We start from the raw sequence: 21,978 nt of genomic DNA on the forward strand, positions 1-21,978 counted from the left end.
AAAATGTTCTCTTCAAGACAGGGTGGTGAGAGGGAGAGGTGAGTCTCAAACGCCACAGTTCAGGAGAAAAAAAAAAAAAGAAGATTAGCAGGCGGAGAAATGGGAGGACGAGAGAACAATGGAAGCAAGAGTAACGGAGAGTATACAAAGATAGAAAAGGTCGCAGCTAGAGTAGGGGCGCAAAGAAAAATAAACAGAGGGGAGAAATTTAAATTGAAAGAGAATAGGGCAGAACGAGAAAAAGGCATGGATGCAAAAAGTAAGGAGAGACAAAAATTAACACATTAAGAAAGTAAGATAGCAGGGGACTAAAGACTGAACTGAGGGAGGGGGGGGGAAATAAAAAAAAAAAAAAAAGAAAAAAAAAAAAAAAAGGTAGAGGGACGAGACAAGCAGCCCGGCACTAGAGGAGATCCAGAGGAAAAATACTTTGAGGCAAGGTGAAAGACCGCAAGCAAGAAGCATTGGCATAGCCCATAGGTCTCACTTTTGGGACCTTATAAGTATTTAGTTATGCAACTGTTGCATGGCTAAACACTTATAAGGTCCCAAAAGCGAGACCTATTGGCTATGCCAATGCTGGTTTTTAAGCTTATGAGCATGACAGATTTGCAAGTGGTGATGGGGGGCAATTTAAGAGATGCGAGCGGGCTCTATTTAAGTGAAGTAGGGCCAGGTTGCTGTAATTGTGGGGGAAGCGTGGAGCAATAAAGGAGCTGGGTGAAGGGGGATTGTGAATTATGTTTTAAAGCGAGTTGAGGTGCCTGCGATATCCCGGGAAAAACAGTGGACAGGACCGGGAGAGTCAGCCATTCAGTGGCACCAGCAACGGATAGAACGTAGGGGTGGTTTAAATAAATTAATTTAAAAAAACATGCCGAAGGGGATTAGGTGGGGGGAGCAACTCGGAGAGCAAGTGTAAGGGGAGAGCAACTCACAAGAAAGCGTAAACAAGTGGCCGCAAAAGTGAAAGTGATCATGGTCAAGCACAGCGCGCGTGCACATACACTGTAGCTCTAGGCCGGCCTGGTAGCACTTTGGAGCCCTCTCAATAAGTCTGTGCTGCGTCAGGCAAGACCTAAAAAGGAACAAGGGAGCGGAGGAGAACATAAGAGGAGGAAAGACTATGAAGAGGGGGAAGGTGTGAATGAAGGAGAGAAGGGGGCTTGTCCTAGTGTACAAGAGCAGCAGACTGGGAGGTGGGCAGCGCAGAGGCCAGCCATGCTGCAGGACATGCAGGTGAACAAGACGGTAGCACCAGGAGTACAGGGACTGAACCAGACATCCAAGCAGGCATGGAGGGTAAGACTCCTCACAGAAGCTTTGTATAGCGCTGGCATGCCATCTTCTGAGCGCTAGTCATGAGATTGACTAGGACGCCTGGATTTCCTCTGGGGTGGAATAACTCACCCAGGAGGTTTTATCGTCGACTAATATTTAGTCTTGATTTTATCGTGCGCTAAATAGAACATCCAGTGAAGTCCCAGAATGCAAAGCAAAAACATGGGCCCGTTAGCTACTTATGCAGGACGCTCATAATCGTGACTAAACAGAGTGAGTTCCCCCCCAAGTGTCGTTATTGCACAGGATGAGGCAGCAGCTAAACTGGGCAGACTCACGCCCTTGCCATCGAAGTTTCTGCATTTGAAAGGCAGCCAGCCACTGAGTAAGGCTTACACACTGGATGCAGCACAGCCCTGGCTAAACATGGAGAAAAAAAAAAAGCCACACCCACAGAGCGTGGTGTTCCTGAAGTGGATGCCACGCTCAACCTAATTTTAGAATTTAATAGTGAGCACGGTGTCCCTAGCGGGCATTGCGCTCTTTAAAGTAATAAAAGAGCAAATTTAGAACACACAAAAGAATCGCACGGCACCCATTAGTGCAGAGACTGCCGCGATGTTAACTGGTCGCCATTGCGTGAGAGATAGAAGTGCTAACCCACTAATTGAAGTTGACAGTCAAGACCCATGCAAACGATCCATTCCAGATGGGCCTTCCGAGAAGGACCGGGCGGTAACAAAAACGCCTTGTTTTCAATTGGAGGCCAGAGTTTAGCATAAATGTTGCCAGCCAATGGGAATGATGGGCGGAGCTGAAAGTCCCCTTCTGAAATCTTATAAATTACAATAAGCCTCGCAGAGCGAGGAGTGCATGTGCGCTCCAGCGCTAGGTCTGCGAGACCCAAAGTGAACAGATGCTTGGAATGCTGAATAAATCAAATTTTCACCCCAGTCACAAATTTGGCTTAAATCCATATTTTTGCACGCCACGTCATTCCAGTTTATAGTTCGCTATAGCATGTCCTGTGTGGGTAGGTGTTGGGTAAGGTACCTGTGATTCAAAGAGCTCCTTCAAACAAGAGTATGAAGATTTTATCCTGAATTAGGTCAAAAGGTCATTAAGGATTCACAAGTGTCTGTAAGGGATACCTGCTTTTGCTTCTGTGAAGCATGTTCCAGAATGCCAGTTTACGTTTTAGATTCAATTGCAATATAGGATACTCCAATAATCCTAAGGCACATTTCCTGGTAGGCATCTTACCAGCCTGGAATGGGAGGGGGGGGGGGGGGGGTAGAGTGCTGCACACATTGATGTTTAAGTAAACACTTTATTCCAAGTCAAAATGTATGCAGTGAGAACTTAGCACTCCTTTGCAAACAATTAGAAAACGGGAAAGTACAAAGAAAATTAATGACTCCACATATGTAGCCTTGTATTGCTACATTTCCCATGCTCAAGTAGTCTAGTAAAGCAAAAAAAAAAAAAACCTGCACTCCAGCATATCACCCCTCTCATCACCCACGTGAAAAATTCACATGAAGAGGAACAAACAAGGTCACTTATTGTTTTATTGAACTGAGAAAAATTGGTGTAGATCACGATTCACATTCCTCCAATAGCATACTCAGAAATGCTAGAAATATGGCAAACTCTTTGAAGGAAACTTTCATGTCGCCATCCATGTCCATCATTTTCATCGCCTCTTTTGCCATGTCCTCGTCTTTACCAGAGGCCTGTAGAATGAAGAGGCAAAAACAAAAAACAGGAGAAACTTTTATAAAAATGAACTACAATATGTTCAGAACATCCTACTTAATCGCAGGGAAGTAACTTTGGAGATGCTTCCCTCCCAACACTCCTCAATGATCTGCATTAGTCTGGACAGATTTGGCATGCTCAGTACAATTGTTAAAGACTGTTCATAAGACCATTCTCCAGAAACCAATGTTTCCCAGATATTACTTTTGACCAGATGGGCTAGCCGACAAGGGAGACGTCCATTAGTACTGTTTGCTCAAATACTATACCAGGGCAGGCTCTGCAGCAAGTGGTAGTTCTATGGATTTTTAACAAAACCATTCCCAGGTCAGCAGTCAGCTGAGCATTCCTCTCAGCAAAAAGACTGGGACAGAGAGTGACTTGATTTACGTGGTCATTCTCTAGGGAGAGTGTTGCAGAGATAGCATGCAGGTGAGAAAATTCTATAGTACAGAAATTGCCCATTATGTTTGCTTGTTCTGCAACACCTCTTACAGCATCCATGGTGTCCCATGACCTTCATCGAGCAACTGCCCTCAGCCTCAAGCACTGGATGGGTATTACAATCCATTCAATTTCTACATGGAGCCACTAGAGCCAACATCCAGTCAGCCCTTCTGCCCTCAATATGTAAACAAGTGGATTGAACCAAAAGTCACATTTGTGTTTAGAATCATCCCTTTCATAGAGATCGACTAAATATGGAACTAGGAAAATGTAGTCCTGTGGATACTGCATGTAATCCAAGAGCGAAAAAGAAACCAGGGTTTTGGATTTCAGACTTTGAAACCAACACTAGGGAAATTGGTTCATAGTCAACCTGTCTTCTAATATTGCATCAGAACAACCCGACAACCACTGCCCTCCTCCAGACATGAACCATGAGAATAAAGAAAATGCAGAGGTTTGGAGGGCAGAGTAATAAAATGAAACGTCCTGTTTTTTTGGGGTACTTCAGACAGAACAGTCTACTAGCATCCACCATAAGTGGTAAACATTTGCTCAGACATTAGTCATTTGATTCGTGTGCAGCTAAGTTAGTCAGGTACAGGGCCAGTTCCTATACCTCAAGGTAGTTTATTGTAAGTTGGCTCTTTACCCATCAGCATTCATAGAAGTAGGTTCTTTCAGAAGGATCCAAACTAACCTATATTTTCCCCTTAATTTGGGGTAGAAAAGGGTTTAGCCAGGCGGGTAGATGACCCGATCCTACCCATTGTTTACAGCAAGGATACTGGAACGGTGCCGTGTGTGACAGAGTTTACAGTCACTGTATAATTTTAATTTAATAAATGTAATCAAGACCCTTCCTGACTTCCTTCTAGAAGCTAGTATATTCTTGCTCACAAGCTCTTCTTGCCAAATACATTTTTAATCCTGAAACGTGGCTAAATTACATACACCACCTTAGGCAGTCAAACTATACCAAAGTGTTTATCTGAAACAAGTAAGATAGACTGGATGGTGTCCAAATACCATGGCAGAAAGCACCCTCTGCCTTCAAGGCTCAGGTGCTAGCATTCTGAATTTGTATTTTAAAAATCACACAAGTGGTGGCCAGCATGGCGGCAGCACGGGTCACAATAAAAAAAGGTTTAATTTTTACAAAAAATACCTTCCTGTCGGGTCCTGAGTCTTGGCTCTCATCTTCCAGGAACAGGAAGCACTTGGCACACAGGCTCTCCTGACCAATCAATGCAGCATTGTGATTGGTCTGAGCGCCAAGACAAGGGGCTCAGCAAGGGGCTGTAGGGGTGAGCCTGTTCCATATGCAATCTGCAATGCAGCCTGCATAGAGAACAAGGATCGTGCCAATGACGGTTTTGGGTGGCCTGTGCACGTGAGGGTTGTACCACTCACCACATACTCTTCAGCCCAACCCCCTCAGCAAGACTATATGTATATCATTAAATTATTTTATTTTTTCCTGCTTTGAAGGCAGTGCAATGCTCCTGCCTTAACAAGGAGCCGCCACCGCTTCTCACCCCAAGCTTCAGGCTTATTAGTGTGAAGAGAGCACATGTGCTTTCCAAATAGTCCTTTTGAGGTAATCTTCAAGATTCCCATTTAGGCAGCTGAGCGTGCCTTCTATTAGAGCTAAATATTAAATCTAGAGGAGACCACGCTCATTCTGCACATATATGATGCAGACATTTACTTTAATGAAGCAACAAGAGATTGAGAGATGCTATTCAATAAAAAAATAAAAAGGCTTGAATATGGCCAAATGTAGGGGTGGAAGAGTACTTCAGTAGTGTATGTAGTGATGATCCTGTACTGGGTTCTAAATCCATCAGCCCACAAAGCTTTAAGTCTACATAGACAATCCATCTCGATAGAAACTGGCCTGACATTATCAAGCCAGCACTCAACCAGAGCCATGAATAGGAACTCAGAAAGAACCTGCTAGGCTGCAAATTGCAAGCAGCATTGTGAAGGACCAGGCATACATTGGGCTAAAAAGTCCCACAATAAATGAGAAAATACAAAACTATTAACTGGGCAGTATGGGCTTATAATGCTATCAAGCAGTTCTGGTGACATTTACCAAAGACAAGGCTGACGCTAGAGTTTTATAAATATAACCTGAACTCCCGTGCCTGTTCTCTCTATTCATGTTTGACGGACACTGCAGGAAAGCCACTTTTGTGAAATGTGGATTTTGTTTGGGGATAACATATTCGCATCAAAGTCTTATAAACCAGATTTTAAAATGCCAATAGAATTGTAAGGAAATTAAACTAGCAATTTAAAACGTTTTACGTGGTACAATGAAATAAGTTTGACATGAAAAAGGAAAATAAAGTGCAATGTGGGACAGTTCATTCTTGCAGACGGGCACGATGGTTTACACAGTTTCACATCAAAGGGAGGATGAATTAGTAAATGTTTGCATCGAGGATGGGCTGCAAGGGGGGGGGGGGGGGGGGGGGGGGGAGTATGTCCGGTATAGTAATCAAAATTACAAGAACAGCACTAAGATTATGAAAGCATGACAATGTACCTGCAATTGTCCATCATCTTGTGTGTTTTGCTATTCACTCTATGTGGGAAGGGTATGCCCAGACGTGGGTCCCATACTCACTACGCCACTGGAGTCAAGCTATCCTGGCTGATAGCCAGAAACTGGTCCTAGGATGCTTGATTCCGGTCCAGGGAAGACATGGCTTGGCAGTTCGGGTTGGACTGTTCCCATGAGGCACAGGGTCAAGACAGATTTGCATATGGCCATGTCGGAACTGGTGTGGCGTGGTGAGCAAAACAACGATTGATTAAACCCAGATCTGTGACTAGGGGTGAATGTTTTGCCATTGTGCAAAATTCCGTCCATCATCTCGTGTGTAATGTACCTGCAATTAACATGTGTTTTGAAAGTTAAATATTCTGAAAACGAATTAAGCACTTAATTATGGAAAATTATTCTCAGCAAGGTCTTTTCTGTAAATTACGCTCTTTGAAACCACTGGCATACATTCAATAGGTATAGATTTAAAAATAAACATAGGTTTTAGGCTGAACTCACAGATAGACTTGGGAACTCTTCCTTCAGAAGCTTGCTCAGCTCCTGCTGGTTCAGCTCTCCAGTCTTACCATCCGCTCCAGAGTATTTTTTAAATGTCTGGATCATAGCCCCACACAGCTCTTCCAGAGACATCGTGACTGTTTTGATCTGTAAAGCAAGAACACAAACCCTCAGTCTGGTTCAAAGATATCCCAGCTTTAAAGTGACAAAGAGTCCCTCCCTCTCTAGCAAGCAGGGACCACAGGCCAAAAGGTACCAAATTATCTATAGGCTCCCCCAGCCCCCCAGTACTGTTTATCCAAGCCAGACAGGAGCTCTGTGGTACTGCTCCGGATGGTTCCAATGGGGATTACTCTTTACCCTTACTGGCCAATGCCAATAACAGCATGCCTTTCATTTGGGTTACCCTATATTTAGGTCTCGCCTGACCCAGCGCATGCGCTCGTCTGGCGAGACTTATTGAGAGGGCTCCAAAAAGTGCTACCAGGCCAGTCTAGAGCTACAGTGCATGTGCGCGGGCCGCGCTTTACCGCGATTACTTTCACAGCCACTTTGATGTTTGATCGAGATCACTTTCGCGGCCGCACGGCCGCTTGGCATAGCCAATAGGTCTCGCCTGTGGGACCTTATAAGTATTTAGTTATGCAACTGTTGGATGGCTAAACACTTATAAGGTCCCAAAGGCGAGACCTATTGGCTATGCCAATGCTTGTTTTTATCTGGTCTTAGGCTTCTCAAGAGTGGCCAAAATGCAGCATATTGGCACTACACAAAGGACACATTCTGATCCCAATCTCATGCACTGTGGCTCTGCTTGCTCGAAGATCATTGCCTTCTTTGTGCTGTCTTGCTCTCCCATAGTTCTGTTTTACACTGCGGACATCAACCTTTCTTAATGTTCTCCAGGTAGAACACATCTACTCCGGGTTAGAGTAGAGAATACAAGCAGCAGGGACTGCACCTTACCCAGTTCAAGTTAGACTAGATGGTGGCAGTTATTGGAGCTACAGCAGCTTTGAAAGGCGGTGTGCAAAAAAGATCTGGGCCCTTTCACCCTAATGGGGCTAAAGCTTGGCGGTTGGAGTGGTGGCTATAGAGACCACGGTTCTCACCTGTACTTTATACTTTGATAGCCGCAGTAAGGAGAGCAGGCACTGATCGGTGTGTCCAGTTCAGTCCAAATGCCGATCAGCAAGTCATGAAGTAGTCAATGCCAAATTGGAGGCAGTGGGGCCCACCAGCAGGGCTGGGGTGAACCTACTGGGGGTTTCTCTGGGTGGCTGGAAGTGCGGGCAGGTTTTGTTCTTGGGGACCAGTTTATCCCGTAGGGGGAGGGGTGAAGGAAACTGTTTTAGGATTCAAAGCACCCAATGCAGAGCTCCTTTTATGTCTGGCAGTTTTCAGCAACATTAATTGTTAAGCTCTGGTGAATAATATCCCAGCTGGATAGGGAATCGCAGTTTTGTCTAGTGCCAGTTTTGACTCATTTAAAGTATCGCAAAAACATGTATCATGCAGATCACAGCACTTTGTGGATAGCTGAGTGGGTTACTGTTTGTGTCATAGTTAGATGCAGTTCCTAAGTTACAATCTTAACTAGCACAGTGACCCAAGAACTGACTAAGTGCTGCATAAATACAGGTTAGAAAGTTGTGTGTTTCTTCCCCATGGTCTTTCATTGTTAAATCTTTAGAAGGCTTAGTTTAGGTAGAAATAAATGGTTAGTAAAGCCAACCCTAATCACAGTTAGGTTTTGAATCCTTAGTTTGTGCTTCTCCAGACAAAGCCTTTAAAAGATGCCTACCAGTGAGGATGACATTAAAATCCTACACATTGTAGTCACCTGTGTCTTATGTAAGATTTTCTATACATAGATTAACCTTTATCTCACCAATTTTCTCTGCATGTGTGTGATGTAAAGTGCTCCAACACCCTACACTGGTATGAAAGGTGCTTTAAATCAATTTAAGTACATGGGAGGACTATGGAGGGATGAGGAACACTTTTGTAGTGCTCCAACATCCTACACTGGTATGAAAGGTGCTTTATATCAATTTAAGTACATGGGAGGACTATGGAGGGATGAGGAACACTTTTGTAGAGTGACAGTGAGGAAGTCTTGAGCAGGAGACCATTAGGGAGTCCAAAACAATGTGGTCTCACTGAGCGCCACCAGCGCTAAAGCTGGTTCCCCAGCTTATTGGGGTGGAAGATGCCAACATCCATTGAAATGATCTTTTCTTTTGCTCCGCTTCTTGGGTGTGCTTAAGAGTTTGTGAGCACTTAAGATTTATTTAAATTCATGTTTTATGCTAGACGTTTTATTTTTTGTGTTCACCGTTAGAATGTCTGAGGGTAAGACTCATACCTTGGTGCACTGCAAGGTCATCATTTACTGTGCTTCAAAAGCGAATTTAATCGGACAGATCCAAAGTGTTAAACAATGCACCATTGTTTCACTAATTCACTTGGGCCCCCCACCCCCCCAAATCTCACCTATTAGTGGTCAGGTTTACTATTCATGCATTGTTTGGGCCAATAGTCTGACGAAGAGTGAGGGGGACACCCTACATGGTCCACCACTTTTGCTGAGGGGCCCTGTGGAACTAGACCCCCCCCCCCCCACCCCAAAGGCAGGAGCTTCAATACGCCACAGGCTTGGGCTGGTCTGACAATGTGCCAGGGCTGCTTTAGGTTCCCAGTCCGACTCCACCTACCGGCACCTTTTTTGGAGACTATGACTTATGTTTATTCTGACCATGAACCAATCAAGATAGAAAAAAAATATGCATTGGCAAAGCAATTGGGTCTTGTCTCTAGAACCTGTGGGCTTTCCCAGTGGTTTTTAAGCATGCTACTTATCTTAAAAAGGTTTAAGTCTTAAGACTTTCCTTAGATGCCTGGGGGGGGGGGGGGGGGGGAGAAGAGAAACTTACTCAGACCAGTGCCACCCTGCAGCTTCTCAGAACTGACTGTAGCCCTTTTTTGTAAGAAATATTGTGTCGCAAGTGAGATGCATGTGCTAACGCATGCTCTAGCCCATAGAGGAGAGAAGGAAGGTAAATATAAGAATAGTGACGAAGTAAGGTTTAAAAAAGGACTCCTCTTCAGTGAGCCAAAGAGGCGAGCTGTGTGTGATGGTGGATAAAAGACAGGAGGTAAAAATCAAGACTAGACAGCCTTGGTTTTTAGCAACCCCGACATTAGACAGTGGAGTGCTGAGAAAAACGTTGTGCCCCACGACTTATTCTTTAAGAATGAAGCACAGAGTCCTCCTCAGCTCAACGTCATTCACTTTGTGACGCAGTTACCAGAAGAAAACATGTGGTTTAAAGGCAGTTTTGCTGTTCCGTTTTAGCCAAATACACTACAGGAGGGAACACCACCTATGGCTTTTCCAAGCTGCCCATGTGACAGTCCAGGTTTTTCTCTTTGCATTCTGAGACAAGTAGACGTGTTACTTCAATCATTAAACCCAGCTTACAGTACAAAAATGCTAATTTGACTGGAGCAGCACGTCATGCATGCACCTGTGGAATATAGCAGTTATATGCAATATTGGATGGATGAGTACATTAGCTTTATCAAATTACGGACCGAAGAGACCTTACATTGCATCCATGCAAAGCTACCAAGTGGTCAACTTTAGTTGTATTGTAAGCTACACTCAGTCATGGTCATTTCATAGCGGGCACGCTTTCTGGGGCATGCTTAATCAGCTGCCCCAACTCCGGTTCTTTGCACTCTGGGACATGTAAAAAAACCTGCTTGTTTTCTTCTCTATAGAATACGCACCATCACAAGCCACAGAATAAAAAGGCTATAGGACTTTTGGGGTCCAGTCAAAAAAAAAAAAAAAAAAACACATAAGGGAGCGTTCGAGTTTAGCCAATCTTAAGAGCTCTGACATTTTTCGGGTCAATGAATGCACGAGTAGCACGTTCAGGCCCATCTTCCTCTGCATTATGAAGCTTGCTAGGTTTGTCACAGCCCCTTAAGAATATGTACGCCAGAGTACCTAAATGTAGAATAAGTGGACTAGACAGCATACGATACAGCTTGGACGTGGAAAATTCAAAAGCTCTCCATTCGGTCCATACTTATTACGTCAAAACTACAAGCCCCAGAATGGAGATTTAACTGGGCCGGGTCTCAAGTGGTCTGAGCACCGGCAGTTTTTTAAAAGGGGCCTCGAAACGGGTCTCTATCAGGCTAGGTTTTAAGCCGTGGAACAGGCGGTCCATTTTCCCCCGGTGCCAGGGCGCAAAATAGCCCGATAGAGACCAGTTTCGAGACAGCAAGCACATCCATGTCCGCTGCTCACTTGTGGAGAAGTTACGGCATGACGTCATGCCAGGTGAGCGTTGTAGAAAATCCTTTAAAGAGTCATTTTCTTTATGGATTTCTCTTCATGAAACGCAAGAGCAGCAACATTGTAGTAGTGTCACCTGGGCTTTAAGTGGAAGCTTTTTCAATATTATATGTAACAGGCCATAGTTGCAGCTTATTTATTTTATGCAACTATTAACAAATCCTATAGTCCTGACTTGTAGGTATGATACCTGTATCACATATCTGAATGCAATAACAGAAACAGCAAAATACAAGTCGGGCGGCACACTATGCTAAACAGATTCTAGCGCAAGTGTGTTAAAGCCACGCCCTTAATTACATCGGCCACGTCCCTTTGAGACCCCCCCCCCCCCCGCAGTTTTTCAATCCCACTTAAAGCCCTGCCCAGAATGAGCTCTAAAACACAACGGGCTGATGCACAGGACAAAAGTAGTAACTTGGCAAGAATGCCGCTGCCCGCGTCCCACGCAGTGGGACATCAGCAGGGCAGCTCTCTAGTGGCCGCCCGTCGCAGCCTTCCCCCTCCCCCTTCTTCTGCCTCGCGAGCGAGGCCACGCCCAGGGAGGAGATCTCCCAGTAGTGTGTAGGAGGAGGCGGGCCGTGGGGGGGGGGGGGGCGAGGCTAGCCCCCCTACTTAGGCGTGCAGCTTGCCCAGTTCCTCCTCTGCTTCCCGCGCGCCGCTCCAACTCGGACACGCGTATTCCTCGCCACGTCGCCGTTTTTGGGCGTCCGGGTCGTTTTGGTCGTCCTGGTCTGGCGACGGGTTTTGCGCCCCCCCCCCCCCCTGTTGTCCCGGTGAGTGTTGGTTGCGACCTGTCCCCGGCCCCACTGGCCTGGATGTTGCCTGGTGGTGGGGCTCGGGAGGTGGGCGGAAGGGAGCGAGACTTGTGCTGAGCGGCGGGGTGGGGTGCGGGGGGCGCCGAGTGCGGGTGCGGGGCCGGGGCCTTTGTGGTGCAGGGCTCTCGTGCCTCTGGTCTCTTGTGCCGCGCGGGTTCCTGTGCACGTCGGTCGCACGGTTGTGTCCCTGGTCTGGCGTTGTGTTCCTTGGGGAGTGCAGGGCAGTGCCGCCTCCCGTCTTTCCCCGATGCTGTGTGACTCTGGGCCCCGGTTTTGGCGGTGTGTTCTGTTCGTCCCACTGTTTTGCCACACATTGTATTTGGCCACTGGGGGTGTGCTCTCCCGGTCTCTGGGTGGGAGCGCGCACTTCTTACACGGAGGTGATCGGTGCAGAGCCGATCGGTCTCGGTGTCCTTCATGGCTAGGATTCGGATCAGATGTGCCATTTGTCTTTTCGGGGGCCCGGTCCTGATGGTGGGACAGAGCGCGCGGGAGGGCACAGGACGGTGGGTTCCCAGTCTGGAATTTGCAGTGAGTGTGTGGGTCATTGATTGCATACGTCATTTTTCCCGTGTCGGGAATTGGGAGCAGTGCAGCACAGACTGGGTTCGAGACGGGGAGGAAGCAACAAGGTCAAGGAAGGGTGTGGGGTGCTGGCCTGCGGGTCCGGTGTCGTTGGGTGGCAGTTGTTGGTCCCTGGGTATCGTTGAGTGGCAGGTGTTGGTCCCTGGATGAGCTGGTGCACAGATGATGGGTCCAGGGCCACGCATGTGCCACGGGGTATGCGGGATCCGGTTCATGTGGTGTTCGAGCAATATTTGAATAGCAGTTTTCACTTCTGCCACTAGGTGATAGAGTTCCCTTAGGTTGGGAACAATAGAGAAAGACCTAAAATGTCGCGCCCCTGGTGCTGGAGATCAGTGTGCTTGGGAGATGAATGGACGAGGGGCCCTTTGCAGAGAATCAGAGTGCAGTCACTAATCTACCAGAAATTATGTTGTTTAGTAACTAATGATACATCCAAGCAAAGCTTTGTGTGGTTCGTTCCCTGTGATTTTAAATGTATTTTAACCCTGCATTTCATACTGCTCGCTGATTTTAATTGGTGTCTATACCCTGGCTCTTAGTTGTTTGCTATGTCCCTTACCTCCTAATTTTTTGTTTACGGGAGATTTATCAAGGGTGTTTCTCCTTTCAGGGCCCGCTCTGAATTTGAATGTGCCCTGAATTTGAATTGTTGTTATTTTCTGTAGCGACACTGCAGAATTCAACATGGCGCAGTAGATCGAAATTCTAACAGCACTAATTCAGGAAAGATGGTGTTTTAATTTTGTATTATGGTTTAATGATTGTGTTTTAGCTCCCGCTTCAGGGATCTTTATGTAAATTCCAGGTCATATTTTTTAAACGAAGCAGGCCGTACCGGCCTTCCATGCTTCTGAGGTAGATAAAAGAAATTATTTTGCACCTTTACGTGTAACATGTTTGGGATTGCGATGTTTGGTGTGGGCACAAATTGCTCATCATTCCTAGTTTCGTAACTTTGAGTGGGGGATAACACGCTGATTGTGTATTTTTTTTTTTTTTTTTTTTTCCATTGTCCGAGGTATCCCAATTCAAAACGTCTGCTGTATATACCTGCGAGCTTGCGTCGCGTATCACTTAGGGTTTGGATCAGGGGGGCGCGCGGCTGTTGCGGGCTCACGACAAGCGGAAGGTGATGCGGGGCCGCCCTTGTAGTTGTGGCTGTTTGGGCGCGTTTGCCAGCGGCGTGTGAGGTTGTCGCGGGATTTGTGTGAATCTCCGGAGATATCTTGGGGGGGCCCCGGTAGTCCCCCCCCCCCACAGTATTAGAAATGGTATTAGAAATGTGGTTGGGTAGGAGAGTGTGTGTATGGCATCTTAGGACACAGGCAGAAGAGACAGGGCTTCCTCTTTACAGTATACCCTGTCCTCCATCGTAGTCAATGAACACATGTATAAATGGAGAATTGACTGATGTGCGAGATTGGAGGCACTTTCTTCTCCCTTGTTTTAGGATGATTACTGCGCCAGTGTGAAAAGGAAGAGCGGCTTCCTTCATAATGCCCTGCCCCGCCGCATGTGTGAGATCGCGGGTTCAACCGCTCGTTCGCCTTGGGCAGCTTGTCGTCGGTCGTGTCTGCCGCGTGCCCGGCATGGCGTTCATTTGCCGGTGAGTGGGGCCTCTGGGGGCCGGTTGTCACTGATACTGTGGTTCCTGTATCAGCGCTGTTAGGGCATATCAGCGCTATGTAGCGCGCAGTTGCTTTGTGCCTGTCAGGCAAGTCTTGGCCGCATCCCAGAGTCGGGCAGTTGCTGGGCCTTCAGTCTGGCTTTTCGTGTTGGAGCGAGGCCGGGGGACAGGGAAGTGGCGGTGCGGGGTGCCTGAGAACAGGAATGGCCTCAGTGTTTGTGCGGTTGCGGGCTTTGCACTGCTGTGGAGTCACGGCCGTCGGATGTGTTATTGGTTATGTTCCTGGGGAAGGATCAGCAGTGTGTACAGTTGAGGTTTTGATTTCGGTGAAGTTAGTGGAGAGACACGCCGAAACGTCTACACCGAATATTCTATCACCCGCACTCGAGGAGGTTTTCAGCCCTGCTTTTAGACCCGCAAATGGCGCTGAGGAAGGGGGTCTTAGTGGGTAGGTTTCAAGGTGTTCCGGCAAGCAGGTTGACCGCGGGTGAAAACATTAGCTATCTGGGCGAGTGCTGCAGGGCTGCCTTCGCTTAATCAATAATGCACTCAATTTCGTGGAGACACAGAGCTGAACGGCCTAAGCGGCGGACTTCGAAGCTAAGGAACCCGGTTCGGATCTTGGCTCCGAAGCTCAAGCATCCTGTATTTCTGGGCATATCACGTAATCTGTGCCTAAAAGTTAACATACCCGCTTGTAAAACGCGGGTGCTCAAGTAATGGGGTCTAACACATTGGGTGGCGACGTTAAGTGGTTGCGTAAATTGTGCAAGCGATGCCGGGCTATGCGATGGCGCAGACGTTGAAAGCACGGGGAGAAGCTCGTGGCCTCCGCACGAACAAACAGAAAGTCTGGAAAGTCTACGGTGCTGCTTTCCGGTCGCAGTCTCCTCGGGAGGCTTGGGTTCAATCCTACTGCAGACAGTCCTGGGTTTACTCTACTTTACTGCTTGGGAAACATGATCATCGGTTTGATCTGGCCCAATTAAGCACTGCTTATGTGGTGCTGTGGCTCAGTAGGTTGAAGCGCCTGTCTAGTAAACAGGAGGAACTGAGTTCGATCTTAGCGGTGCCTTCATGCTGTGAGCGCGTTCCTGGGGAGTTCAGCAGATGCCATTCTTATAACCCAGTCATCATTGTGGGTACCGCAAACATTCGCTTCCGCGTGGGCTCACCTGCTACCGATACCACGTCATCTGATATCGATCCCTACTGTTAATTTAAATATGTGCGCGTGCGAAGCACTCCGTCGCCTGCGGGTCGAGTTTGCGCTATATGGGTGCTTTGCAGGTGGTTTCCAGTTTGTGGGTTGTGCCGCTGCACGAGGGCAGTTTGTTTCGGTTTGTTGTGCCCAGGTCGCTTGGCTCTCCGTTGCCTACTGGTGCAATCTAAATATGGCGCGCGTGTATAGCACGCTGCTGCCTGCGGGTCGATTTTGCGCAATAAGGGTCGTGTCTCGGGTTTGACGCTGAGCATCCGGTGATTGCGAGCAAAGCGCCCTATCTACCCCTGCCCAACAAGGGCTGGCATGTGCAAGGCAACCGGTCCCGCTTTGCCTCGACGCGTGATGGTTCGCGCTTTACAGGTACGATTTTGCTAGTTATGGGCGTGGCGCCGCCACACGAGGGCAGTTTTTGCTCGGTTCGTTGTGCCCAGGCCACGCGGCTCCGCGTTACCTACTGGCGTAATTCAAATATGGCGCGCGTGTAAAGCACTCCGCTGCCTGCGGGTCGAGTCGCACCATATGGGTTCGTGTCTCAGGAATGACGCTGAGCATCCTGTGGTTCTGCAAAGCACCCTACCTACCTCTGCCTAACAAGGGCTGGCAGTGCAAGGCAATCGCTCTCCCCTTTTCCCCGACGCGTGATTGTTCGCGTTTTTTCAGGTGTGGTTTCTACTTTTGTGCGTGGCGCCGCTGCACGAGGGCAGTTTGTCTCGGTTTGTTGGTTTGTTGTGCCCGGGTGTATGCACACCTCTCGCGGGGCACAGGGTCTAAGTGCACGCGGTTCAGTGGTACTACATTATTTAGATCCGGTGCCATGGGATACGTGCAAGTACGATTGGTGGTCTGTAAACGCGAGCGATCGCGACGCAGCCTCATTGGTGGGGCACAGGCCATGCGGCGCAAATGCGTCTTTGGGTTACCAACTATGTGGATGCTGGTGTATTTACTCGCATTGTTTATCCTTCCTGGAGAAAGACCCAGAGTTTATATAGTGGAGGTTTTGACTTCGGTGTAGTTGGTGCATGGGCTAAATATTCCACGCTGCAAAGAACGTGTGCCAAGTAGATATCAGAGTGCGTATGATGTAAATAGTTCTGCAGGTTACTGTGTCAAAGGAGGCATCCTTATGTTACTTGCAATGTATATCTTAAAGCCCTAGTAGTCAACAATGAGCCACGAACAATCACCCTAGAGCTGCATACACACCACTAAGCATACATTATTAGAACATTGATTAGTGTTTAAAAGGGTTAATTTGGCTAGACCCGATTGAGCTTGTGCTTCTCCACACCAAGCAGCCTTAAACTACACTGCCTGCCAGTAGGGATGACATGAGTCTCCTACACTTCAGTCCTTTGGCTCGGGTAACCTTTCCTATACACTGAGTCATATGCATATGATTGATTGGCTCGGCGGTTTTTTGTGTGAGATGCAAAGTTCTCGGACACCCTACACGGGTAGGAGTAGCGCTATCTGACTAATTAAATGCATCTTAGAGTGTGATTATGGAAACTTGGTCAACTGTTAAAGGGGGCTAGTGAGTGAATCTGAGGTGGAGGCGGCATTGGGGGGGCGCCAACAACATTCTTGCACAAGGCACCACCATCGCCGTTCCGCGAGAGCTCTACAACGCTTTTAGGGGCGTGCTGAATTACATTAATCATAACCAGCATAGGCAGGATACAAACCAAATTATTACCGGCAACTAAGCATAATTTTCTAGGGATACCCAATGAAACTTGTTTATCGGGCAGAAAACAACAGACATCAAACTTTACGTACTGTAACTTATGCTTTCCATGCACAACTAGCTAGTGCATGGCCCATTACTAGATGCTGGAGAGGACTAGGCCCGAAGTCTCAGCGCCTTATCAATATGCAGTGATTCTGGAAAAATCACTTAATCTCCCCGTGCCTAATAAGAAATGAGTGTGTCCCTGGTGTAGCGTTATTTGGTGCGCAGGTAAAGCGCGCAACCACTCGATACCTTACGGGTCGTGCAGCACTACCATAAACGGCAAATTTAACTTGAAGGCTGTTTAATTCCTGAAAGCCGGGAACCAGATGCCACCATCACTGAAGTAGGCCTGGCTGAAGGTGATTAAGATAGTCACATGAGATCAAATATTGGTTAAATATTTGGATTCGGAATACTGATTTATTATGGTGAGTTCCACGCTTAGGCCAAAAGATGCTGCTGCCTTATTTTTTAGCCGTGCTATTCGGAACCAGCCGGTGTAAGGTTTTCTTCAACCCAGTCATAGTGGCAGCTTAGTCCATACAGGAAAGCCAGCAGCCTGAGAACAGCTGGGTAAGGTTTCTCTCTAATCAGTCATAGTGGCAGCTCGGTGTATATAGGAAAGTCAGCAGCCTGTGCTGTGTTGAGGCAATTTGTAGGCCTGGGTTTGTGTGTCATACATAACATCTTGAAGGTATTTCGTGAGTTCCACCCTTAAGTTACCTATAGCACAGCAACACCGGTATAACAAGGACTGTAGACAATCAGATTGACCCCTTTCCAGCAGCATTAAAGTCCGAAAGCTAGCTTCTATTCAACAAGCGAGGCAATTGGATATGCTGTCCCAGTGGAGAGCAAGAAAAGATTGGGATGGACAGCGGGACTAGTATAAGACCCTATCGTCCTATTTAATGGAATTTAATTTGCAAGTAGAAAGGCTAAAACTTAGTAAGTGCCTATTTCACCTATGCCTTGTTACCAATGCCATATTTCCCAGCCTGAGAAACAGATTTAGGTGCTGCTCTTCCCGCTCAGCCTTTCTTGGAGCCAGGGAGTTGGGAAACATTCACAAATTTGGGTCCTCGAGCTGAGAGATGTATTCTTCGGCAGCTCAGTCAGTCATATAAAAGGCGTCCGATTAGCAGTGGCGTTAAAAATGTTTTGCCCAGCCGAGAAATCATGCAATCCTCGCAGTAGCAGCAGCAACTCAGGAACCATGACGCTATCAATACATCACCTTTGTAGATAGAGTGGAAATTAAAACCTTCGTGCTAGGATATGAAGGGAAGCGATGGATTGAGGAATTCAGCTATGGTTCAGTTCTGGCTCCATATGCAGGTGCTAGATCTTCCCATAATTACGTTAGGATGATCTGCTGTGGCATCGCTCAGAAGGTTAGGAACACCAGTCACGTCTAAGCTTACGGCAGTGGGGCCCAAAGACATCCTTTGTTCGTCTGCCCTGGGCTTCTGCGTAATGTTGCAAATTAATGCCGTCTTTTACGGGTTACAGAACAGGACCCCTAATTTATCCCATTACAAGCTGGCTCGCAGAGGCAGGGCACATATAACAGCAAAGGGAGGAAGGGGGGGCTCTGGCAGCGACGGTAGCCTCCCCAGAGCTGTGGCGGAGTTACAGGGCGATCTGGAGGCAGACGGGTACAGTAAGGGTACCTCTGCGACAGGCGGTACAGTAAGGGTACCCCTGTCCGGCACAGTAAGGGTGCCCGAGCCAAGGTCCACGAGCCGAAGGGGGTTCTGGGAAGACCGCGACGGCACCCCGTTAGTCCTTTGGGCGGTTGGGGGGCCTGACCAACCGGAGGTGTGCCACAACACGCTCCGCCCCTGTCAGAAGGGGCGGGAGTAGGAGACAGATCACGTGACCCAGTGGATGATCTGAAAATAAATATGTGCCGCACTGCCGGGCATCGACCCACCGTGCGTGCTGGCTCACCAGGCGGGCGGAGCAGCTAGGGGCTGCTTGCCTTGGATCGCCCGTAAGATAACCCATTTATTGTCATACTTATGTTGTATGAAATAAACCTGCAGCAGTTCTTCACCCACAAAGAAAGTGTCAGTGTATTCATTGGGTGACGTCTGTGCATGCGTGTTGATTGAAGCGGATGACGGTGTGGTCACTATGCCGCTGCCCGCGTCCCACGCAGTGGGACATCAGCAGGGCAGCTCTCTAGTGGCCGCCCGTCGCAGCCTTCCCCCTCCCCCTTCTTCTGCCTCGCGAGCGAGGCCACGCCCAGGGAGGAGATCTCCCAGTAGTGTGTAGGAGGAGGCGGGCCGTGGGGGGGGGGCGAGGCTAGCCCCCCTACTTAGGCGTGCAGCTTGCCCAGTTCCTCCTCTGCTTCCCGCGCGCCGCTCCAACTCGGACACGCGTATTCCCACCCTTTCCGCTTACCCTGCGTGACGGAGACAGCGCGTTATTGGAATGTTTTAATGTTTTCTTTTGCGTTGCAGGCGGAGTTACAGGGCGATCTGGAGGCAGACGGGTACAGTAAGGGTACCTCTGCGACAGGCGGTACAGTAAGGGTACCCCTGTCCGGCACAGTAAGGGTGCCCGAGCCAAGGTCCACGAGCCGAAGGGGGTTCTGGGAAGACCGCGACGGCGCCCCGTTAGTCCTTCGGGCGGTTGGGGGGCCTGACCAACCGGGGGTGTGCCACAACACACTCCGCCCCTGTCAGAAGGGGCGGGAGTAGGAGACAGATCACGTGACCCAGTGGATGATCTGAAAATAAATATGTGCCGCACTGCCGGGCATCGACCCACCGTGCGTGCTGGCTCACCAGGCGGGCGGAGCAGCTAGGGGCTGCTTGCCTTGGATCGCCCGTAAGATAACCCATTTATTGTCATACTTATGTTGTATGAAATAAACCTGCAGCAGTTCTTCACCCACAAAGAAAGTGTCAGTGTATTCATTGGGTGACGTCTGTGCATGCGTGTTGATTGAAGCGGATGACGGTGTGGTCACGATGGCCATTCTCTCACTGGCGTCAATTAAGTACCTGGTCTTTACATATAGAATCGACTTCATTTAATTACAAACTTTAACCTACCCAGCTCCAGACCTCTAGCCCTACCAAGGAAAGCTGCAAGTATTCAAAGTAGGACAGCTCCCATACCAGGCACGTCTTCGCGTTCTGCAGGACTACAGCCATGTGCATCTCAAAACCAGGACCGCAACCCCCAAAAGGCAAGGAGACGAGCCCTGGACTGGAGCAACTGATCACCCATAGGCCTGGGACACTCGGCAGTCATGGGACAATTCATCGGTGGTACGTTCGTGTTATCGTTAAAGCAAAGCACTCGTTAAGGCACTCTAGAATCGCAGTGTAGTCACCCAGAACAGAACATAAACCACCATACCGCGGGTAATCACGTTATTATCACCCAGAAAAAGCCACAGACTGCGGCGAACCACGCAGTTGTACCCGCACCACGTACCGCAGGAAACACTCAGAACAGACCTCAAACACCCCGTATACCAACCAGCACCTTACCGCAGGCGTGAAATCACAAGCAATGAGCGTAGGACCCTGGAGAAAGAAGCTTCGTAGAGGGGCCAGTCTCATGGGCATTTTTAAAGGCCCTCCAGCCCCTCCCCTTTACTCCAGGTGAGGGCCGCAGCGGGCTGCGTCAAACACACGGTCGGGCTCACTGAAAGGGCAGTCAGCCAGTGCTCGACGGGCTGATCTGACAGGTCAGTGTGTGGGCCGTTTAATGGTCGGTTATTGGTCTCTATAAAGATCTGCTGGGCCTGTTTTAGCTTTTCACTTCCCACACATTGTCTACAGCAACATCAAATCCATGCAGTATTCCCTACATTGCAAAACACTTACACAGCGTGCCTTTTTACACGTTCGAAACTGCCTCCAATTTGCACATATGGGACACTTTTTTTGCTACCTAATTCTCAAATGAAGAGGGGGGGGGGCACTTTTATTTTGGTGTCCGGGCCTATTTTATATCTCAGTCCGATCCTGTTCAACCTCAAGGGGTTTGAAGTTTCCCAAGACCTGGTTGATGCCTACTCAGAGTAAATACCAGATTTTCATCTTTTGTTTTTCCACGAAGGACTTTGATAACACTAAAGTCCATAATTAAGAATAGTTTTTTTCCTCTGGGTTTTAAGGCCTACGCAGATTATCATGGAAACTACAGCCCTGGAAGCATCGCTTTCATCGACGTTTTCTCCCTTTGTTTGTCGCATAAGTAGGCCTGTTTCGTTTGTCATCCCTCACCTTGACACACGAAGGAGGACTTCCAGGGCTCTCCAGTTCCCGTTTCCATGTGTAACTCATGTAGTTCATGTTTGTACTGTGCATTGTGGGATTTGTAGTCCCCTTTATCCCATTACAGTAGAGACTACAAATCTCAGAGTGCAAAGAATAGTCCTGGACTGGATGAGCCACTGACTATGGACCTGGGAAAATTGGAAGCTTAGGGATTTTTTGTCCACGCCTTAAAACACAAACAGGAAAAATTGCTTGTCCCTGGAAACGTTTTATTGTTTTTTTTTTTTTACCAAATTCATCTCATGGATGCTTGCTAAAGGAATGCATTTCGTTGTGGGAGTAACTAAACCCTCTGTAATGCAGGTATGGATACATTTTGTAGCACACACACTCTGGACTGAACAGCTTCCAGGCACTACTTTAGAGAACATTGTGTGTGTTTGTATATTTGGATTCTGTGTCAAGGCAGCACCCGACCTTTTCTCGACATAAATATCAGCTCCTCACTCTGCCCAACACAGACTACCGAGGTCCGCATTAAGTTTTGGAGTCCAGACCCCCATGGCCATCCAGTACTTGACCTCCACTGAGATGGCTACAGGGGTGAAAGTATTGAATCAATTGCTTTGTCAGAGATCTGAGATGGTGCCTCGTCGGGTGTCAGATGAGCTGTCAGTTGCCAAAAAGAGGGCCCACGGTCCAACCAGGAAGCCCGCTTTAGGCGCTAGCTGATAATGAGGGCAATGCCACTGGACGACCAAGGAAACCATCATCTCTCGTAGAAGCCAGCCTTTCCCTTAA

At 48.0% G+C, this 21,978-nt stretch overlaps 1 protein-coding gene across 1 annotated transcript; it reads right to left on the reverse strand.

Moving 5' to 3' along the window:
- Nucleotides 1-2,834: 2,834 nt before the first annotated feature.
- LOC146832742 (protein S100-P-like) lies at nucleotides 2,835-20,509 on the reverse strand. Its single transcript, XM_085604176.1, has 3 exons — nucleotides 20,443-20,509; nucleotides 6,566-6,712; nucleotides 2,835-3,017 (listed from the first exon to the last, which is right to left on the reverse strand). Exons 2-3 carry the CDS (start codon nucleotides 6,695-6,697, stop codon nucleotides 2,880-2,882), a joined length of 270 nt encoding a protein of 89 aa, XP_085460302.1. The 5' UTR covers nucleotides 6,698-6,712; nucleotides 20,443-20,509; the 3' UTR covers nucleotides 2,835-2,879.
- Between the last annotated feature and the right edge of the window lie 1,469 nt (nucleotides 20,510-21,978).

This window comes from Triturus cristatus, chromosome 5_1 (assembly GCF_964204655.1).
Source record: "Triturus cristatus chromosome 5_1, aTriCri1.1, whole genome shotgun sequence".
Taxonomy (NCBI): domain Eukaryota; kingdom Metazoa; phylum Chordata; class Amphibia; order Caudata; family Salamandridae; genus Triturus; species Triturus cristatus.